The sequence below is a fragment of the Bufo bufo genome, chromosome 1, assembly GCF_905171765.1.
Source record: "Bufo bufo chromosome 1, aBufBuf1.1, whole genome shotgun sequence".
NCBI lineage: Eukaryota > Metazoa > Chordata > Amphibia > Anura > Bufonidae > Bufo > Bufo bufo.
The window spans coordinates 351,279,101-351,301,054 of NC_053389.1; the positions used below are offsets into that span (position 1 = coordinate 351,279,101).

Here is a 21,954-nt window from a genome sequence, read left to right on the forward strand (position 1 = left end):
TACTTGCCCCAAGAGGCCATCACAGCCTTGCCTACTATTGGCATGGCTGTGATTGGCCAGTGCAGCATGTGACCCAGCCTCTATATAAGCTTGGGTCACGTAGCGCTGCACGTCACTCTGCTGATACAAGCGTAGGGAGAGGTTGCTGCTGCGACGTTAGGGCGAGATTAGGCAGATTAACTCCTCCAAAATACTTAATTCAGTGATCGATCTCCAGCTGTGGATCATTGAAGTGCTGATATTGAATTGCTCACTTTTTTTAGGCTGCCCAGAGCGTTTTTATATCACTTTTTTCTGGGGTGATCTGCGGCCATTTTGTGGCTTGTGGTGCGCCAGCACAAGCTACCACCAAGTGCATTTAACCATCAATAGTGTGGTTATTTTTTGCTATATCCTACATCAGGTGCAGGCTGAGCCTGTGTCACCCAAGTGCATTTAACCATCAATAGTGTGGTTATTTTTTGCTATATCCTACATCAGGGTCAAGCTTTCATCAAGTGCATTTAACCATCAATAGTGTGGTTATTTTTTGGCCATATACTACATCAGGTGCAGGCTGAGCCTGTGTCACCCAAGTGCATTTAACCATCAATAGTGTGGTTATTTTTTGCTATATCCTACATCAGGGTCAAGCTTTCATCAAGTGCATTTAACCATCAATAGTGTGGTTATTTTTTGGCCATATACTACATTAGGTGCAGGCTTAGTCTGTGTCACCCAAATGCATTTAACCATCAATAGTGTGGTTATTTTTTGGCCATATACTACATCAGGGGCAAGTTGAGCCTTTCACCCAGCGCCTAAAAAATAGGCCTGACCGTAAAAGCACAGTTTTTGTTCTGGGTTAAAAAACTATTCCCAAATTTGCCATTCTCAAAATTAGTAGTTTCTGCTATATCAGGCCTACTTTAAATCTATCCCAAAAAGGATATCTTAGATTGAAGGTGCTGATAGTGTCATTCTGAAAAACTTAACACACACGCTACCGTGCAGATACAAGTCTAATTCTGTGATTAAAGGTATATCTGTCACACAGCGCGTAAAAAATTGGCCTCACATCTATATTCAACCAAATCTGTAATGTTTTAGCTGGTCAAATTAATTATAGTGACCGTAAAAGCACAGTTTTTGTTCTGGGTTGAAAAACTATTCCCAAATTTGCCATTCTCAAAATTAGTAGTTTCTGCTATATCAGGCCTACTTTAAATCTATTCCAAAAAGGATATCTTAGATTGAAGGTGCTGATAGTGTCATTCTGAAATACTTAACACACACGCTACAGTACAGATACAAGTCTAATTCTGTGATTAAAGGTATATCTGTCACACAGCGCGTAAAAAATAGGCCTCACATTGATATTCAACCAAATCTGTCATTACTTGTGTGCCTGTATTAGTGTAATACGGTACCTAAATAGAAAGCCAGACAGTGTTAGGTGTCTGTAAAAAAAAGGCCTGAATTTTAATACAATACATTGGCCCGAATAATATTTTTCTTATTGTGGTGAACGGTAACAATGAGGAAAACAACTAGTAAGGGACGCGGACGTGGACATGGTCGTGGTGGTGTTAGTGGACCCTCTGGTGCTGGGAGAGGACGTGGCCGTTCTACCACAGCCACACGTCCTAGTGTACCAACTACCTCAGGTCCCAGTAGCCGCCAGAATTTACAGGGATATTTGGTGGGGCCCAATGCCGTTCTAAGGATGGTAAGGCCTGAGCAGGTACAGGCATTAGTCAATTGGGTGGCCGACAGTGCATCCAGCACGTTCACATTATCTCCCACACAGTCTTCTGCAGAAAGCGCACAGATGGCGCATGAAAACCAAGCCCATCAGTCTGTCACATCACCCCCATGCATATCAGGGAAACTGTCTGAGCCTCAAGTTATGCAGCAGTCTCTTATGCTGTTTGAAGACTCTGCTGCCAGGGTTTCCCAAGGGCATCCACCTAGCCCTTCCCCAGGGGTGGAAGAGATAGAATGCACTAACGCACAACCACTTATGTTTCCTGATGATGAGGACATGGGAATACCACCTCAGCACGTCTCTGATGATGACGAAACACAGGTGCCAACTGCTGCGTCTTTCTGCAGTGTGCAGACTGAACAGGAGGTCAGGGATCAAGACTGGGTGGAAGTCGATGCAGGGGACGATGAGGTCCTAGACCCCACATGGAATGAAGGTCATGCCACTGACTTTCACAGTTCGGAGGAAGAGGCAGTGGTGAGACCGAGCCAACAGCGTAGCAAAAGACAAAGAGGGAGCAGTGGGCAAAATCAGAACACCCGCCGCCAAGAGACTCTGCCTGCTACTGACCGCCGCCATCTGGGACCGAGCACCCCAAAGGCAGCTTCAAGGAGTTCCCTGGCATGGCACTTCTTCAAACAATGTGCTGACGACAAGACCCGAGTGGTTTGCACGCTGTGCCATCAGTGCCTGAAGCGAGGCATTAACGTTCTGAACCTTAGCACAACCTGCATGACCAGGCACCTGCATGCAAAGCATGAACTGCAGTGGAGTAAACACCTTAAAAACAAAGAAGTCACTCAGGCTCCCCCTGCTACCTCTTCTGCTGCTGCCGCCTCGGCCTCTTCTGCTGCTGCCGCCGCCTCGGCCTCTTCCTCCGCCTCTGGAGGAACGTTGGCACCTGCCGCCCAGCAAACATGGGATGTACCACCAACACCACCACCTGCGTCACCAAGCATCTCAACCATGTCACACGGCAGCGTTCAGCTCTCCATCTCACAAACATTTGCGAGAAAGCGTAAATTCCCACCTAGCCACCCTCGATCCCTGGCCCTGAATGCCAGCATTTCTAAACTACTGGCCTATGAAATGCTGTCATTTAGGCTGGTGGACACAGACAGCTTTAAACAGCTCCTGCACAACCAAGTGTCCGATAAAATCAAGTGTGCACTGCGCAACGCCATCTGTGGCAAGGTCCACCTAACCACAGATTCGTGGACCAGTAAGCACGGCCAGGGACGCTATATCTCCCTAACTGCACACTGGGTAAATGCAGTGGCGGCTGGGCCCCAGGCGGAGAGCTGTTTGGCGCACGTCCTTCCGCCGCCAAGGATCGCAGGGCAACATTCTTTGCCTCCTGTCTCCTCCTCCTCCTACTCAGCTTCCTCCTCCTCTTCTTCCACCTGCTCATCCAGTCAGCCACACACCTTCACCGCCAACTTCAGCACAGCCCGGGGTAAACGTCATCAGGCCGTTCTGAAACTCATATGTTTGGGGGACAGGCCCCACACCGCACAGGAGTTGTGGCAGGGTATAGAACAACAGACCGACGAGTGGTTGCTGCCGGTGAGCCTCAAGCCCGGCCTGGTGGTGTGCGATAATGGGTGAAATCTCGTTGCAGCTCTGGGACTAGCCGGTTTGACGCACATCCCTTACCTGGCGCATGTGCTGAATTTGGTGGTGCAGAAGTTCATTCGCAACTACCCCGACATGTCAGAGCTGCTGCATAAAGTGTGAGCCGTCTGTTCGCGCTTCCGGCGTTCACACCCTGCTGCTGCACGCCTGTCTGTGCTACAGCGTAACTTCGGCCTTCCCGCTCACCGCCTCATATGCGATGTGCCCACCAGGTGGAACTCCACCTTGCACATGCTGGACAGACTGTGCGAGCAGCAGCAGGCCATAGTGGAGTTTCAGCTGCAGCACGCACGGGTCAGTCGCACTGAGGAACAGCACCACTTCACCACCAATGACTGGGCCTCCATGCGAGACCTGTGTGCCCTGTTGCGCTGTTTCGAATACTCCACCAACATGGCCAGTGGCGATGACGCCTTTATCAGCGTTACAATACCACTTCTATGTCTCCTTAAGAAAACACTTAGGGCGATGATGGAAGAGGAGGTGGCCCAGGAGGAAGAGGAGGAAGAGGGGTCATTTTTAGCACTTTCAGGCCAGTCTCTTCGAAGTGACTCAGAGGGAGGTTTTTTGCAACACCAGAGGCCAGGTAAAAATGTGGCCAGACAGGGCCCACTACTGGAGGACGAGGAGGACGAGGATGAGGAGGAGGTGGAGGAGGATGAGGATGAAGCATGTTCACAGCGGGGTGGCACCCAAAGCAGCTCGGGCCCATCACTGGTGCGTGGCTGGGGGGAAACACAGGACGATGACGATACGCCTCCCACAGAGGACAGCTTGTCCTTACCTCTGGGCAGCCTGGCACACATGAGCGACTACATGCTGCAGTGCCTGCGCAACGACAGCAGAGTTGCCCACATTTTAACGTGTGCGGACTACTGGGTTGCCACCCTGCTGTATCCCCGGTACAAAGACAATGTGCCCACCTTACTTCCTACACTGGAGCGTGATAGGAAGATGCGCGAGTACAAGCGCACGTTGGTAGACGCGCTACTGAGAGCATTCCCAAATGTCACAGGGGAACCAGTGGAAGCCCAAGGCGAAGGCAGAGGAGGAGCAAGAGGTCGCCAACGCAGCTGTGTCACGGCCAGCTCCTCTGAGGGCAGGGTTAGCATGGCAGAGATGTGGAAAAGTTTTGTCACCACGCCACAGCTAACTGCACCACCACCTGATACGGAACGTGTTAGCAGGAGGCAACATTTCACTAACAGGCTGGAACAGTACCTGTGCACACCCCTCCACGTACTGACTGATGGTTCGGCCCCATTCAACTTCTGGGTCTCCAAATTGTCCACGTGGCCAGAGCTAGCCTTTTATGCCTTGGAGGTGCTGGCCTGCCCGGCGGCCAGCGTTTTGTCTGAACGTGTATTCAGCACGGCAGGGGGCGTCATTACAGACAAACGCAGCCGCCTGTCTACAGCCAATGTGGACAAGCTGACGTTCATAAAAATGAACCAGGCATGGATCCCACAGGACCTGTCCATCCCTTGTGCAGATTAGACATTAACTACCTCCCCTTAACAATATATTATTGTACTCCAGGGCACTTCCTCATTCAATCCTATTTTTATTTTCATTTTACCATTATATTGCGGGGCAACACAAAGTTGAATGAACCTCTCCTCTGTCTGGGTGCCGGGGCCTAAATGTGTGACAGTGGCCTGTTCCAGTGGTGGGTGACGTGAAGCCTGATTCTCTGCTATGACATGAAGACTGATTCTGTGCTGACATGAAGCCAGATTCTCTGTTACGGGACCTCTCTCCTCTGTCTGGGTGCCGGGGCCTAAATATGTGACAGTGGCCTGTTCCAGTGGTGGGTGACGTGAGGCCTGATTCTCTGCTATCACATGAAGACTGATTCTCTGCTGACATGAAGCCTGAATCTCTGTTATGGGACCTCTCTCCTCTGCCTGGGTGCCTGGGCCTAAATATGTGACAGTGGCCTCTTCCAGTGGTGGGTGACGTGAAGCCTGATTCTCTGCTATGACATGAAGACTGATTCTCTGCTGACATGAAGCCTGAATCTCTGTTATGGGACCTCTCTCCTCTGCCTGGGCCTAAATATGTGACAGTGGCCTGTTCCAGTGGTGGGTGACGTGAAGCCTGATTCTCTGCTATGACATGAAGACTGATTCTCTGCTGACATGAAGCCTGAATCTCTGTTATGGGACCTCTCTCCTCTGCCTGGGTGCCTGGGCCTAAATATGTGACAGTGGCCTGTTCCAGGGGTGGGTGACGTGAAGCCTGATTCTCTGCTATGACATGAAGACTGATTCTCTGCTGACATGAAGCCTGAATCTCTGTTATGGGACCTCTTTCCTCTGCCTGGGTGCCTGGGCCTAAATATGTGACAGTGGCCTGTTCCAGTGGTGAGTGACGTGAAGCCTGATTCTCTGCTATGACATGAAGACTGATTCTCTGCTGACATGAAGCCTGAATCTCTGTTATGGGACCTCTCTCCTCTGCCTGGGTGCCTGGGCCTAAATATGTGACAGTGGCCTGTTCCAGTGGTGGGTGATGTGAAGCCTGATTCTCTGCTATGACATGAAGACTGATTCTCTGCTGACATGAAGCCTGAATCTCTGTTATGGGACCTCTCTCCTCTGCCTGGGTGCCTGGGCCTAAATATGTGACAGTGGCCTGTTCCAGTGGTGGGTGACGTGAAGCCTGATTCTCTGCTATGACATGAAGACTGATTCTGTGCTGACATGAAGCCAGATTCTCTGTTACGGGACCTCTCTCCTCTGTCTGGGTGCCAGGGCCTAAATATGTGACAGTGGCCTGTTCCAGTGGTGGGTGACGTGAAGCCTGATTCTCTGCTATGACATGAAGACTGATTCTGTGCTGACATGAAGCCAGATTCTCTGTTACGTGACCTCTCTCCTCTGTCTGGGTGCCGCGGCCTAAATATGTGACAGTGGCCTGTTCCAGTGGTGGGTGACGTTAAGCCTGATTCTCTGCTATGACATGAAGACTGATTCTCTGCTGACATGAAGCCTGAATCTCTGTTATGGGACCTCTCTCCTCTGCCTGGGTGCCTGGGCCTAAATATGTGACAGTGGCCTGTTCCAGTGGTGGGTGACGTGAAGCATGATTCTCTGCTATGACATGCAGACTGATTCTCTGCTAACATGAAGCCAGATTCTCTGTTACGGGACCTCTCTCCTCTGTCTGGGTGCCTGGGCCTAAATATCTGACAATGGACTGTTCCAGTGTTGGGTGACGTAAAGCCTGATTCTCTGCTATGACATGCAGACTGATTCTCTGCTGACATGAAGCCAGATTCTCTGTTACGGGACCTCTCTCCTCTGCCTGGGTGCCGGGGCCTTAATATATGACAATGGACTGTTCCAGTGGTGGGTGACCCGAAGCCAGATTCTCTGCTATGGCATGAAGACTGATTCTCTGCTGACGTGAAGCCAGATTCTCTGCTATGGGACCTCTCTCCAATTGATATTGGTTTATTTTTATATATTTTTTTTTTTTTTAATTCATTTCCCTATCCACATTTGTTTGCAGGGGATTTACCTACACGTTGCTGCCTTTTGCAGCCCTCTAGCTCTTTCCTGGGCTGTTTTACAGCCTTTTTAGTGCCGAAAAGTTCGGATCCCCATTGACTTCAATGGGGTTCGGGTTCGGGACGAAGTTCGGGTCGGGTTCGGATCCCGAACCCGAACATTTCCGGGAAGTTCGGCCGAACTTCTCGAACCCGAACATCCAGGTGTTCGCTCAACTCTAGTCACTAGGGCTGAATACGTCAAGTAGGGTGTAATAGGGACAGTTTCTCTCTTTCTCGAGGCCTCCCTACTGCTACGATTGACCTAAGAACCAGATGCCTGCACCACTGTCTGGACATCTGGTACCGAGAAGCCCACAGGGAGTGACCATTTTCCTACCAACATTCCACACCTTGCGAAATAGTGAGGTTCTCAACTAAACCGGTAAGACCATTCCATGTTTTTACATGGTGTCCCTACCGTCCCGGCATCTATTTATGGGACTTGAATTCAGGGACCTTATACCCTGGGCTGCATGCTCCTAGGTTGGCGTGTGTTTAGGCCCCGGGTGGTATGCACCTAGCCTGGTGTTTAGCTGCTTTCTAGGTGGCACACTAATTTAGGTCCTGTACCTGTTTGTCTATATATGTTTGTAAGGGGTATTTTAACTCCCGGTTATGGGAGTATTTTTTTAATATATTAAAAGTTAAGTTTTACCATGTAACTGCTCCTTTTCCTTTTGGCCTTGTTGACTATCTTTGAGCAGTATCCAGGAAGAAGTGTATAAGCACTTTCTTTTCCTGGTGAGACAACTCATTTGATTTTAAGAAATCGCATTCACAAGCTGCTTTAAAAAACGCAGCATAAATTGACCTGCCATTCAGGTTTGAAATCTGCAGCATATCAAGTTAGGTTGCGGACCTCCACCACAGATTTCACCCTTTGCAATAGAAAGAGTGAATTCCTCAGACATTTCTGTGACAAAAAAAAAACATGCAATATGTGCAGTTTTAATTATGGAACTGCAGCAAAAACAGTAGTGGATTTGTGTTATTTTCATCCACATGTGGACATTCCCTGAAGCTACATTCAGACAATTTAATCAATAAAAAAATTCTTAGTTACCTCTTTAGTAAGTGCACCTGTATAGCTCCTGGTTTGTGAAAATCTTTAATCAGTTTATGTGTAATATCTTTTGAAGATGCTAAGTGTGCCTCACATGTTGCAGAATTTTCCACCACAAAATCCGTATCATAAATACAGAGGCGGACTGGGAACCTAAAGTGGCCCTGGAAAAAATACTAAAAGTGGCCCCATTTTGTAGTTGAGTCCAAATTGATGGAGGGGAGGGCCACCCCAACAGAGCCAAATACCACAGTCCATCACAAAATACTGCCAGCAGCACAAAATACATCCCCAAAAACTTCCACTGGCTGGCCATGAGGAAGGTCCAGATGGCCCCCTGGGCATTGGCCCACCGGGAAATTTCCCTGTAAGGTCTATGGCCAATCTACCCCTGCATAAAGACTTTCTCTGTCACCATTAATCTCAATGGATATGTAATCTGCACAGAAATCCGCAACATAATACACAAAGAAAAATCCTTTTCCGCTGTGAAAAATTCTGCAACAAAATCCACAGGTAAATACAGTAACTGTATTATATGCTATTATATGCTATCAGTTCTGTGGTTGAGCTCCATAATATGGCACTAATGTTATGCTACATAGGTAGATTTGCATTCATACAGCAGTACACAGACTGGGAATAAAAAATCCTTTGGTCTGAATGCATGCATGCATCTGTGCGAGTGGCTCCCACTCAGGCATACTCGAGCTGTCATTGTATTACATGGATGGTAATTTATCTAAAGTTCACCACATAATAGTATTTTTCATCTACAGCTGATTTTACCATGTGTGCTGCCCAGGGGCAGACTGGGAACTTAAAGTGGCCCTGGAAAAAAACCTAAAATGGCCCCATGTTGCAGGCAGATCCAAATTGACAGAAGGCCGGGCCCATATAAGTAGTGCAGCACAATATACTGCCCCTGTAGAACAAATACACAGTGCAGCGCAATATACTTCCCCAGCAGAACAAATACACAGTGCAGCGCAATATACTTCCCCAGCAGAACAAATACACAGTGAAGTGCAACATACTGCCCGAGCAGAACAAATACACAGTGCAGTGCAATATACTGCCCAAGCAAACAAATACACAGTGCAGCACACAATATACTGCCCCAGCAAAACAAATACACAGTGCAGCACAACATACTGCCCCCAGCAGAACAAATACACCACAGTGCAGCAAAACATATTGCCCCAGCAGAACAAATACACCACAGTGCAGCCCAATATACTGCCCCAGCAGAACAAATACACAGTGCAACACAATATACTGCCTCAGCAGAACAAATGCACAGTGCAGCACAATATACTGCCCCAGCAGAACAAATACACAGTGAAGCACAATATACTGCCCCAGCAGAACAAATGCACAGTGCAGCACAATATACTGCCCCAGCAAAACAAATGCACAGTGCAGCACAATATACTGCCCCAGCAGAACAAATACACAGTGAAGCACAATATACTGCCCCAGCAGAACAAATGCACAGTGCAGCACAATATACTGCCCCAGCAGAATAAATACACAGTGCAGAACAATATACTGCCCCACCAGAACAAATACACAGTGCAGCACACAATACTGCTGCCCCAGCAGAACAAATACACAGTGCAGCACACAATAGTGCTGCCCCAGCAGAACAAATACACAGTGCTGTACACAATACTGCTGCCCCCACCGCTGCATTAAACTCTATCACCCTTCTGAGTACAGCAATATCATTATTGAATGCAGAAGGGCACTGTCTTCTGCCAGCCAGGTATGTAACTACCAGATGCTTCTAGCATTAATTACTGCTGAGAGCATCAGATTGTTATGTACCTGACCACTGGCAAATTTCCCTATAGGGTCTATGGCCAATTTGCCCCTGTTGCTGCCCCAATCACTGCTTTTGAGGTAGAGAAAAGCTCTTTAAGCAGGCGGACACATATCAAATAATAATATTCAATTTTGTAGATTATTATAAAATTTAAATAAAGCTTAAAAACTACTGAATGTAACACAAAGTTTCAATAATTTATCAGTATCAGCTACCAGTCCTGTGTATTGCCAAGACTGATAACAATGGGTGTTTATTCATTGAAATGGGTAACTTGGAGTAGGGAGGGGGGGCATTTACATAGCTGACCACAAAGGTATTCAAGCAGCAAGATACCTCCTTCATCATCTGCTAGTATATATACTGCAGAACACAGTGTGTAAGCGCAAGGTACAGGAAGGGAGGCATGGTGCAAATCAGTCAAATGAATTCAGATATATAAAAAAGGTAGTCAGGGCATATAAATACATTCAGGCAGAACATTAAAAATCCATCACTATGTTTAAGTCTGAAATACTCACAGTTAGCTCCTGCTCTCGCCCCATCATTATGACTGTCTTGTTAACTGTTCGCAAAAGTTGTTCAGTTATCTCTTGAATGTGATAGTAGATTGAATTCTGATAAAAGGAAAACTGCAATTAGTAATTTATTTGACAGTAAAAGATTTACAAATCTAACATGTTCTAGCATACAATTTGTACATACATGCCTGTTACACAGCATGCCAGTACTGAGACACATGATGGTCAAAGTCGCAATGTGACATTTGCTTTGGAGTTTTGGAGCAGTCCCTCTGCTCTGATTGAAAGCTGCAGCATCCAACCAGGAGACCACTACATGTGTCATTTATAGCAAAGGGGAGTGGCCATGAAGCAGCTCCATGCAGAGTTCACTTTACGGTGAAGATCAGTCTCAGGGCACTTGCAGGAGCAGAATAAGGCCTCTTTCACACAGGACCAATGAGTGAAGTAAGCACATAGCACCCGCACTGAATCCTGACCCATTCACTTTAGTGGCTCTGTGCACATGAGCGTTGTTTTTCACGCATTGCAGTATGGACGCAATGCGTTTTTCACTGATGGTTGCTAGGAGATGTTGTTTGTAAATCTTTTTTTTTTTTCACGTGCGTGAAAAACTGAAATACTGAACGCAATTGCGATCAAAGCTGACTGGACTTGCTTGCAAAATGGTGCGAGTTTCACTGAACGCATCGAGACACATTTGTTCGTGTGAAAGAGGCCTAAAAGGCCATATTCACAACTTCACTGTATAATAAAAACTTTACAAACGGTATATTTCTGCTCCCTTTAACCTGGCAGATGTCTTTAAAATAGGCGCCAGCTCAGGACACCTGTTGCCAGAGTACATAATCAAAGGCAACTCCAATTACGCAATTCTAGCTGCTCAAATTCCATGATCAACTGCGACCACAGCAACTGAGTGGTCATTTTATGGGAGCAGGATGCTTTTGGTTACTGAACACTACCACGTGACAGGAGAGGAGGGAAGATGTGCTAAAATTAAATTGAAAACATATTTTAAAAAAAGTTAAAATTTTAATCACCTCATTTTACAAATAAAAATAAATAAGTGATAAAAAATAAACATAATTGGCATCACAACATCTGAAAATGCCCAGATTATTAAAATATAAAAAATATACATCCCATATATTAAATAAATAAAATTAAATCAATATATCACTGTACTGACTTGCAGAATACATTTAAAGGTGTTGTTTCACTTCAGCAAATGGCATGTAGAGAAAGTTAATACAAGGTGTTCTGCCCAGCAGGGTTAGAAAATTATTCCAGTTCATTCTGCCAGAGCCTTGGTAATTCTGAAGTGTTTAATGTGGTTATAGCACCATCTAGCGGTGTTAAGTTGTATTACACTTTGTTTTTCCTGTTATAAAGACTGCTGCATTGTGGGTGGTTCAAAGCATTGTGGGAGTGCAAAGCATCCTGGGAAAGAGAAGTCTCCAGCCACCAGGACACTTCAGCAGAGCTGTCCTTCTGCATATCTCCTTTTCAAACTCCACCATCCTTGTAAAATCATATCTGGTGAGAGATCTACCTTTGTTTCAGGGATATTATGTTATGCAGAGCTGTTCAGTCACTTGAAATTGTTACTCAGGAAGTTGGTACTACTGTTAGCTAGACATGTAATCTTATGTTAGGCAGCCATTTTACCATGTGCTTCAGTGTTAATGCAAATGTTATAGTACATGCTATCTATACTTTATACTTTCACATGCTATTTGTATTCTTGTAGTTTTACCAAACAATCATGTTTTGTTAATCAACAATCCTGTCTTACCAATAAACAATTGAGACTATAAAGAACAGTCCATTTATTTGTAAGACAGGAATGGTTTATGCTGAATGTTGGACTGCACACTGTGTGAACGTGTATGAAGACAAGACACTTACTAATGTATTGTGATTGTTCATATTGCCTCCTTTGCTGGCTTGTTTCACTTTTCAGTCTTATTATTCACTGCTTGTAATCCAGCAACAGTGGCTGTGCCTGCACACTATAGGAAAATGTGCCGAAATCTCTGCTCATGGTGGGACCATGGAAGCGTGCATAAACATGCATGCGCAGAAGCTCTCATCTTGGCTACCTCAGATGTGCACTACAGCGATTGGCTGTACCTCTGGAAACTAGCAGTGTATAATGTGATGTAAAAATTAATGACTATAGGTAATAGATGGCATTCACTTGACTTTTTAGCTCACATAGGGATAGAGATATATCTAATTTATTAAAGGTTAGGCGCATCTTAATGAATTAATAATAATAATGATTTATTGCATCTTGCTCCAGTGCATTTTTTAAAAAAAACTGTCTGGTTAATGTTTTGTTTTGCTTTTTTCACATTTTTGTGGCTGGTGTATTATTTTTAGTGCAGAATTCTCTGGTACAATTAAATTTATTTTTTTATTGCAAAATGTCAAAAAAAATTAATGTGTTTGAGTGCGGTATTACAGGGATTGTCCCATTAAGACATTTTATCACCTATCCAACAGTGGTGGTACGATCACTGGTGCCCCCGCTGATTACAAGTGCCTGGTCCTGCTGATTAAGATAATACATGTCTTGTGAAAATCAGCTGCGGTGTTCCCAACAAGAATATTTTCTTTATGCATATAAGGATTTCAGTGCAAAGAGGGGCTGGGCCAGCACTGGAGTCGCATGCAAGGGCTAGGCCGTGCCCCTCAGTGCACTAAAGCCCTCAATTGCATAAAGAATTAAAGTCTGTTTTCTCTTAATTGCTTCAACCAGTTTTCACAAGATATTTTAATCAGCAGGGTCAAACCTACCATGCAGTATACCTCGTTTAATAGCATTGATCCTGCTGATAGGCGCTGTTTAATACAATTTTATATATAAAAATGACAAAACTTATAGGTAACTTAAAGGGAACCTGTCACCTGGAGTTTGGGAATAAAGCTGAGGACATGGGCTGCTAGATCGCCGCTAGCACATCCGCAATATCCAGTCCCCATAGCTCTCTGTGCTTTTATTGTGACAAAAAAAAAAGATTTTATAGATATGCAAATTAACCTTAGATGAGTCCTGTCCCTGAGATGAGTCCAGTGTGAAGTAGCCCAGCACCACCCCGCATCCTCCGAATCTCCTCCTTGCTCCCCGACGTCACAAAGCTAGAGCGCCGTAATCTCGCGATGTGCGAGCTAGCGCATCGCAGTTCGTTCCCTGAGGCTGATACCAGCACAGGGAAGGAACACAATGCCGACACTGCGCATGCGCTAGCTCGCGCATCGCAAGATTACGGCGCTCTAGCTTTGTGACGTCGGGGAGCAAGGAGGAGATTTGGAGAATGCAGGACGGTGCTGGGCTCCTTCACGCTGGACTCTCAGGGACAGGACTCATCTAAGATTAATTTGCATAACCATCAAATCGTTTTTTTGACACAATAAAGCACAGAGAGCTATGGGGACTGGGTATTGTGGATGTGCTAGCGGCCATCTAGCAGCCCATGTCCTCAGCTCTATTCCCAAAATCCAGGTAACAGGTTCCCTTTAAAGGGTTTGTCACCCCACTAAAGTGATTTTTTTTTTTTGGGCTAGTTAAATTAGTTATATAGCGATATATTAAAATATAATTGTGTTCCTTACTTTGATCCAGCAGTTTAGTAAAAAAACGAAGTTTTATCATATGCAAATTCGGTCTCTACCAGCAAGTAGGGCGTCTACTTGCTGGTAGCTGCTGCAGAAATCCGCCCCCTCCTCTTGTTGATTGACAGGGCCAGTCGGGATCTCCTCCTCCGGCCAGCCCTGTCGGCATTTCAAAAATCGTGCGCCCATGTTGAATCTGCGCAGGCACTCTGAGATGAGGAGGCTCGTCTCCTCAGAGCTCCCTAAGTGCGCCTGCGCCGATGACATCATCGAAATAGAAGACGTCATCGGCGCAGGCGCACTGAGGGAGTTCTGAGGAGGCGATCCTCCTCATCTCAGAGCGCCTGCGCAGATTCAACACGGGCGCACGATTTTTGAAATGCCGACAGGGCTGGCCGGAGGAGGAGATCCCGGCTGGCCCTGTCAATCAACAAGAGGAGGGGGCGGATTTCTGCAGCAGCTACCAGCAAGTAGACGCCCTACTTGCTGGTAGAGACCGAATTTGCATGTGATAAAACTTCGTTTTTTGACTAAACTGCTGGATCAAAGTAAGGAACACTATTATATTTTAATATATCGCTATATAACTAATTTAACTAGCCCAAAAAAAAAAAATCACTTTAGTGGGGTGACAGAAACCCTTTAAAATCCTTAAATGGTAATTGCACTTTTATGGGACAAGCTTCTTTTCTTAAATAGTTTCCAGCCTGTAAATTGTTGTAAATATTATTACTATGACCCTTAATGCACAGACTTTTAGAGACCAGTTAGTGACTTTTTTGAAGACCATAGGTGTAAGTGACATTTTTATGCCACGCAACCCCCCCCCCCCCCCCCCCCCCACCCCCACACACACACACACACTTTCTGAAAAAAGAGGGAGTAGTGGGGGTGGACTCCAGTTTACTGGCTTGAATGATAACTGAAATCTACTCCATCTACTCCATGAATTTATGACAAGGCCTGTGCTGTGACACGGAACATATCAGACTGGCGTAAAAAATGCTGGTCTTTGTAAATTTTAAAGCAAAATTCATGCAATGATTATCTCTAAAGGAGTATAATTAGACAACAACCAAAATATCCTTCCTTATTAAAATATAACTTATTTCAATATCTAAAAATCATTGAAAACCCCTATTGATATACTGTATAAAACAATAATTGTACTCAACTCAATAGTTTACCTCAATCAGAGTCAGTATACGGACAGGTTATCAAGAGGTGGGACTATACTGTCCTTTTTACTCACGGTCTGATGACACGTATATCGTACCAGTTGTGATCTCTCGTCCAGGTGTATGGGACCAACATTTCTGTCCCTACTATATCCCTGGAGCTCACCCTACCCAGGGACACAGAAGGCACAGAAATGTTGTTCCCATACACCTGGACGAGAGATCACAACTGGTGCGATATACGTGTCATCAAACCATGAGTAAGAAAGACAGCATAGTCCCACCTCTTGATAACCTGTCCGTATACTGAACTATTGAGTTGAGTACAATTATTGTTTTATATATCAATAGGGGTTTTCAAAGATTTTTAGATATAGAAATAAAAGTTATATTTATATAAGGGAGGATATTTTGGTTGTTGTATTTGTAAATTATAATAATTAATTCACTGGGGAAACGGGGCTACAGTACAGTATACAAGTATTTATTTTATTCTATTAACAGTACAGGGTGCACTACTGTGTGGAGGCATGAACAAGCTCTGGGAAAGTACTTATTTTTGTGTTCCTGTTTTTTGTTTTTCAGATCCACTATTTGGACTACGACCGATCCGGTGGACTTCTTCATAGCGCTGTGTGGATTTTTTAATAAAATACATTTTTTATATAAAATAAAGTGCTGAGTTGGGCATTGTTTATTTAAAGTATATTTTTTCCCATTTTCTTGCTTTATTGCAGTGTTAAACACCTCTCTATTTATACCAGTGGGCCTTAGAGTCAGCCAGTGGTGTTCTTCTACCCCAGTGCTGACAGTATACCCCCACCCCTCATCACCCTGGTGCCTTTTTTTTCATATCCATCCAAGGTTAAACTGCTGAAGGATGACATCAGGATTGGAAGGTGCATGATTATTAGCCACTTCCCAGCCTAAAAATAACAGACCCCAACCACCCAGAGGCACATTAGATAATTGGCTTCTGATGGAAACCTGCAGCTTTGGATACCAGGGTAATGGGGGGAGGAGAAAGGAATTAATGCCAGCCATGGGGTTTAAAAACTGTCTGCTACTAAGACCTAGTAATAGTAATGGAGGTGTCTGTCAGATATCCACATTACTAAAGGCCAGTTCATCATTAATGAGCTTTTGCAGGAATGCTCGTTAGCGATGATCTGACAGTGTAATGCCTTATTCACACAACAGTGTTCTGATCAGTGTTTGTGAGTCAAAACCAGGATTGAAGATTCACACCTAGTTTTGCAATGTGTAGGCGAGCATAACACAGCACTCACCCGGGAGTAGGGATGAGCGAACCCGAACTGTAAAAGTAAAAGTCCGGGTTCGGGTTCGGTGTTCGTCGTTTTCTTGGCACTTTTTGAAAGGCTGCAAAGCAGCCAATCAACAAGCGTCATACTACTTGCCCCACGAGGCCATCACAGCCATGCCTACTATTGGCATGGCTGTGATTGGCCAGTGCAGCATGTGACCCAGCCTCTATTTAAGCTGGAGTCACGTAGCGCTGCACGTCACTCTGCTGTGCTTAGTGTAGGGAGAGGTTGCAGCTGCGACGTTAGGGCGAGATTAGGCAGTGATTAACTCCTCCAAAACACTTAAGTCAGCTGTGGATCATTGAACTGCTGCTATTCAATTGCTCACTGTTTTTAGGCTGCCCAGAGCGTTTTTCAGTCACTTTTTTCTGGGGTGATCCGCGGCCATTTTGTGTCTTGTGGTGCGCCAGCACAAGCTGTCACCAAGTTCATTTAACCATCAATAGTGTGGTTATTTTTTTGCTATATCCTACATCAGGGGCAAGCTGCCACCAAGTCCATTTAACCATCAATAGTGTGGTTATTTTTTTGGCTATATCCTACATCAGGGGCAAGCTGCCAACAAGTCCATTTAACCATCAATAGTGTGGTTATTTTTTTGCTATATCCTACATCAGGGGCAAGCTGCCACCAAGTCCATTTAACCATCAATAGTGTGGTTATTTTTTTGCTATATCCTACATCAGGGGCAAGCTGCCACCAAGTCCATTTAACCATCAATAGTGTGGTTATTTTTTTGCTATATCCTACATCAGGGGCTTGGCTGTGCTTGCTATTTTATTAAGGGGTGAAATACAATTGGCAAAATAGCAGTACCCTAAATCTGGTGTTTCAGCTGTGGCCAGCCAATTGTAATACTGTCTGCTGTCTGGCAAAGGATATATTTCTGTTCTGGGTTGAAATACAATTCCCAACTTAGCAATTTCCTAAATTAGAGGTTTCTGCTGTATCAGGGCTACTTTAAATCTATTCATTAAAAGGGTATATTAGATTCAAGGTGCTGATAGGGTCATTCTCAATAACTTCACACACACGCTACTGTGCATTTCCAAGTCTAATTCTGTCTGTAAACGTATACCTGTCACCCAGCGCCTAAATAATAGGCCTCAAATTTTTATTCAGCTAAATCTGTGGTTATTGCTGTAGCTGGTCAAGTTATTTTGTGTCCGTCAAAGCACAGTTTTTGTTCTGGGTTGAAATACAATTCCCAACTTAGCAATTTCCTAAATTAGTGGTTTCTGCTGTATCAGGCCTACTTTAAATCTATCCCTAAAAGGGTATATTAGATTCAAGGTGCTGATAGGGTCATTCTCAATAACTTCACACACACGCTACTGTGCATATCCAAGTCTAATTCTGTCCGTAAACGTATACCTGTCACCCAGCGCCTAAATAATAGGCCTCAAATTTATATTCAGCTAAATCTGTGGTTATTGCTGTAGCTGGTCAAGTTATTTTGTCTCCGTCAAAGCACAGTTTTTGTTCTGGGTTGAAATACAATTCCCAACTTAGCAATTTCCTAAATTAGTGGTTTCTGCTGTATCAGGCCTACTTTAAATCTATCCCTAAAAGGGTATATTAGATTCAAGGTGCTGATAGGGTCATTCTCAATAACTTCACACACACGCTACTGTGCATTTCCAAGTCTAATTCTTTCTGTAAACGTATACCTGTCACCCAGCGCCTAAATAATAGGCCTCAAATTTATATTCAGCTAAATCTGTCATTACTGCTGTGCCTGTATTAGTGTAATACGGTACCTAAATAGATAGCCAGATAGTGTTAGGTGTCTGTAAAAAAAGGCCTGAATTTGAATTCAATACATTGGGCCAAATAATATTTTTCTTATTGTGGTGAACGGTAACAATGAGGAAAACATCTAGTAAGGGACGCGGACGCGGACATGGTCGTGGTGGTGTTAGTGGACCCTCTGGTGCTGGGAGAGGACGTGGCCGTTCTGCCACAGCCACACGTCCTAGTGTACCTCATGTCCCAGTAGCCGCCAGGATACAGCGATATTTGGCGGGGCCCAATGCCGTTCTAAGGATGGTAAGGCCTGAGCAGGTACAGGCATTAGTCAATTGGGTGGCCGACAGTGGATTCAGCACGTACACATTATCTCCCACCCAGTCTTCTGCAGAAAGCGCACAGATGGCGCCTGAAAACCAAGCCCATCAGTCTGTCGCATCACCCCCATGCATACCAGGGAAACTGTCTGAGCCTCAAGTTATGCAGCAGTCTCTTATGCTGTTTGAAGACTCTGCTGGCGGGGTTTCCCAAGGGCATCCACCTAGCCCTTCCCCAGCGGTGGAAGACATAGAATGCACTGACGTACAACCACTTATGTTTCCTGATGATGAGGACATGGGAATACCACCTCAGCACGTCTCTGATGATGATGAAACACAGGTGCCAACTGCTGCGTCTTTCTGCAGTGTGCAGACTGAACAGGAGGTCAGGGATCAAGACTGGGTGAAAGACGATGCAGGGGACGATGAGGTCCTAGACCCCACATGGAATGAAGGTCGTGCCACTGACTTTCACAGTTCGGAGGAAGAGGCAGTGGTGAGACCGAGCCAACAGCGTAGCAAAAGAGGGAGCAGTGGGCAAAAGCAGAACACCCGCCGCCAAGAGACTCCGCCTGCTACTGACCGCCGCCATCTGGGACCGAGCACCCCAAAGGCAGCTTCAAGGAGTTCCCTGGCATGGCACTTCTTCAAACAATGTGCTGACGACAAGACCCGAGTGGTTTGCACGCTGTGCCATCAGAGCCTGAAGCGAGGCATTAACGTTCTGAACCTTAGCACAACCTGCATGACCAGGCACCTGCATGCAAAGCATGAACTGCAGTGGAGTAAAGACCTTAAAAACAAGGAAGTCACTCAGGCTCCCCCTGCTACCTCTTCTGCTGCTGCCGCCTCGGCCTCTTCCTCCGCCTCTGGAGGAACGTTGGCACCTGCCGCCCAGCAAACATGGGATGTACCACCAACACCACCACCTGCGTCACCAAGCATCTTAACCATGTCACACGGCAGCGTTCAGCTCTCCATCTCACAAACATTTGAGAGAAAGCGTAAATTCCCACCTAGCCACCCTCGATCCCTGGCCCTGAATGCCAGCATTTCTAAACTACTGGCCACCAGCGCCAAATGGCTACCAAGGACATAAACTGCAATATAGAGTACAAAATTGCATAATAATAACAAGTGCTACACTATAAGTGCGAGATACTTGGCAAATCGTTTTGTACAAAATTATTTGAGCCCGTTGCCGAGCGTCAAGGCGATCTCTGTTAGACGGGTTCCTACGGTAAATTCTACCTGTTAGGTGCCATGACGGCTACCATACACTTCAGGGAGTATAGGTTCCACATTCCTACGCAAAATTTTACCTGTTAGGTGCCATGACGGCTACCATATACTTCATGACTTTTTTCAGGTGGATGAAGGCATGTTTTTTTAAATGAAGTGATTTAGAAATTTGCTAGTTGCACCATTATATAAATTAAATAAAATTGTGTGAAAGTACAGTGGTTCTTTAAGGAAATAAAAACACAAATACACACTGGCACATGAGCTATCCAGTCACCTTTATAGTTCTGTGTATTTTAAAAATCATTTCTAAATATATCTTTCCAATGACAGCTTCTGGTGCATTGGCAAATAGCCTAGCTATCTGGCCAAATTTGGAATTCACTTTATTGCTGTCAGAACCTGCTATTCCATCAAGACTATAAGTGTCCTACTGTCCTTTCTTAATTCCTACATCACTTCCATTGAAATGCCTCTGCAAGGACACAGAATATAATTCTGGCTGGCTGTTTATCAATGTGACATTGGTGCTATTATAATTCATAACATTTTCAGCAAGGGAAAAAAAGATAGCAAGGAATCGTTGACATCAGAAGTCAGACAGAGAGCAAAGACTGTCTAATTTGTTTCAATTAGCATTCTGGGAGACATTTCCTATACATAAATGCAATTACATTATATATAAGACATATGGCCCTGCCACTATGTAGAGGCCTTGTACACACAACCATGCCCATTTTGCAGTTCACAAACCATGAATTCAGAAACTACAGATTCAGACCATATGCATGCCGCATTTTGTTGCGGACCAATTGACTTCAATTGGTTTGGGGCACGCACTATGCGGACAGGTATTGGACATGTTCCTTCTATTGCAGAACAGACACATGGATGCGGAAAGCACACAGATGACAACAAAATGCACATGGACAGAATCTGTATTTTGTGAATCCGCAGTTCTTGGAATGCAAAACTGGCACGGTCATGTGCATAAGACCTAAAACTGATAGGGATATTCATAACAACTAATCATAACTGCTCAAAACTGATGCAAAGGAAAACTGTCTTACTTGCCACAAGCCACCAATCAGATTCCACCTTTCATTTTCCAAAGAAGCTGTGAAAAAGTAAAGGTGAAATCTGATTGGTTATTATGGCCAACTAAACCAGTTTTTATTTGCCTTCCTTGACCATAAAATGGAAACAATTGTGTGCACAAGGCCTTATTTTTTGTCAAAATAGATATAAGAAATACTGTACCAGGGTGAGCACAATAACAGTCCTTGGTTTTCAACAGATGTGGAATGTAACTTTATTGGAATATTCTTACACACTGGTGGCTACAGTTGCATCAACTAATAAAGTTGCATGTGGTATTCGTTGGCATGATATATATTTATTTATAGAAATTCAAATAAGTTTTGATTTTATAATTACTCACCCTGTATTAGAGAGGCACCATCTAAAAACAGTACCTTGCAGTAAGGCTAGTGCTACATGGATGCAGTCAATGTGCAACAGCTGTAGCAACGTAACCTCAGCCTAAGGGCTCTTTCAGATGGCCGTATGTTTTGTTCCACACCCGTTCTGCATTTTTGCAGAACGGGTGTTGACCCATTCATTTCAAAGGGGCCCCAAAAGATGAATAGGCATTTTCTATGAGAGTGACGGCCATGTGCAGTCAGCAAATTTCGGAACACACACGGGCCGGTATCCGTGTTTTGCAGATCCGCAATTCTCAGACCGCAAAACACATACGGTCATCTGAATGAGCCCTAAGGCCATTATTTTTTTTTTTCATTATTATTTGTAAGCCAAAACCAGGAGTGGATATCGGCCGTATACATTCCACATTTTGCAGATCAGCACATCCCGTTTTATCTTAGAAATGCCTATTCTTGTCTGGAAAATGGATGAGAATAGGACAGGTTCTATTTTTTGTGGGGTTGTGGAACAGATTTACTGATGTGGATAGCACATGGAATTTCATTTTACGGTGTTTCAAAGCTCAGTATAAATTATTTTAGAATGCAAGAAGCCATTGTTAGTGTTAATGTAACCAACTCCACCTTGTCTCCAAACAACTTCTCCAAACTTCCTAAGGACATTACAATACAGGGTGTGGCAAAGGGGTGGTGGGCTAAAAGACCTGTTTAGGTTGACAGAGGC

General features: G+C 44.9%; 1 protein-coding gene across 2 annotated transcripts in view; it reads right to left on the reverse strand.

The window, feature by feature from the left end:
- The window catches only part of DOCK2 (dedicator of cytokinesis 2), a 1,232,183-nt gene that overhangs the window by 572,159 nt on the left and 638,070 nt on the right, over positions 1-21,954 (reverse strand). For both annotated transcript variants that reach the window (XM_040442815.1, XM_040442808.1), the window contains exon 27: positions 10,351-10,446. In XM_040442815.1, the coding sequence (XP_040298749.1) occupies positions 10,351-10,446 (96 nt within the window). The remainder of the gene's footprint in view (positions 1-10,350; positions 10,447-21,954) is intronic.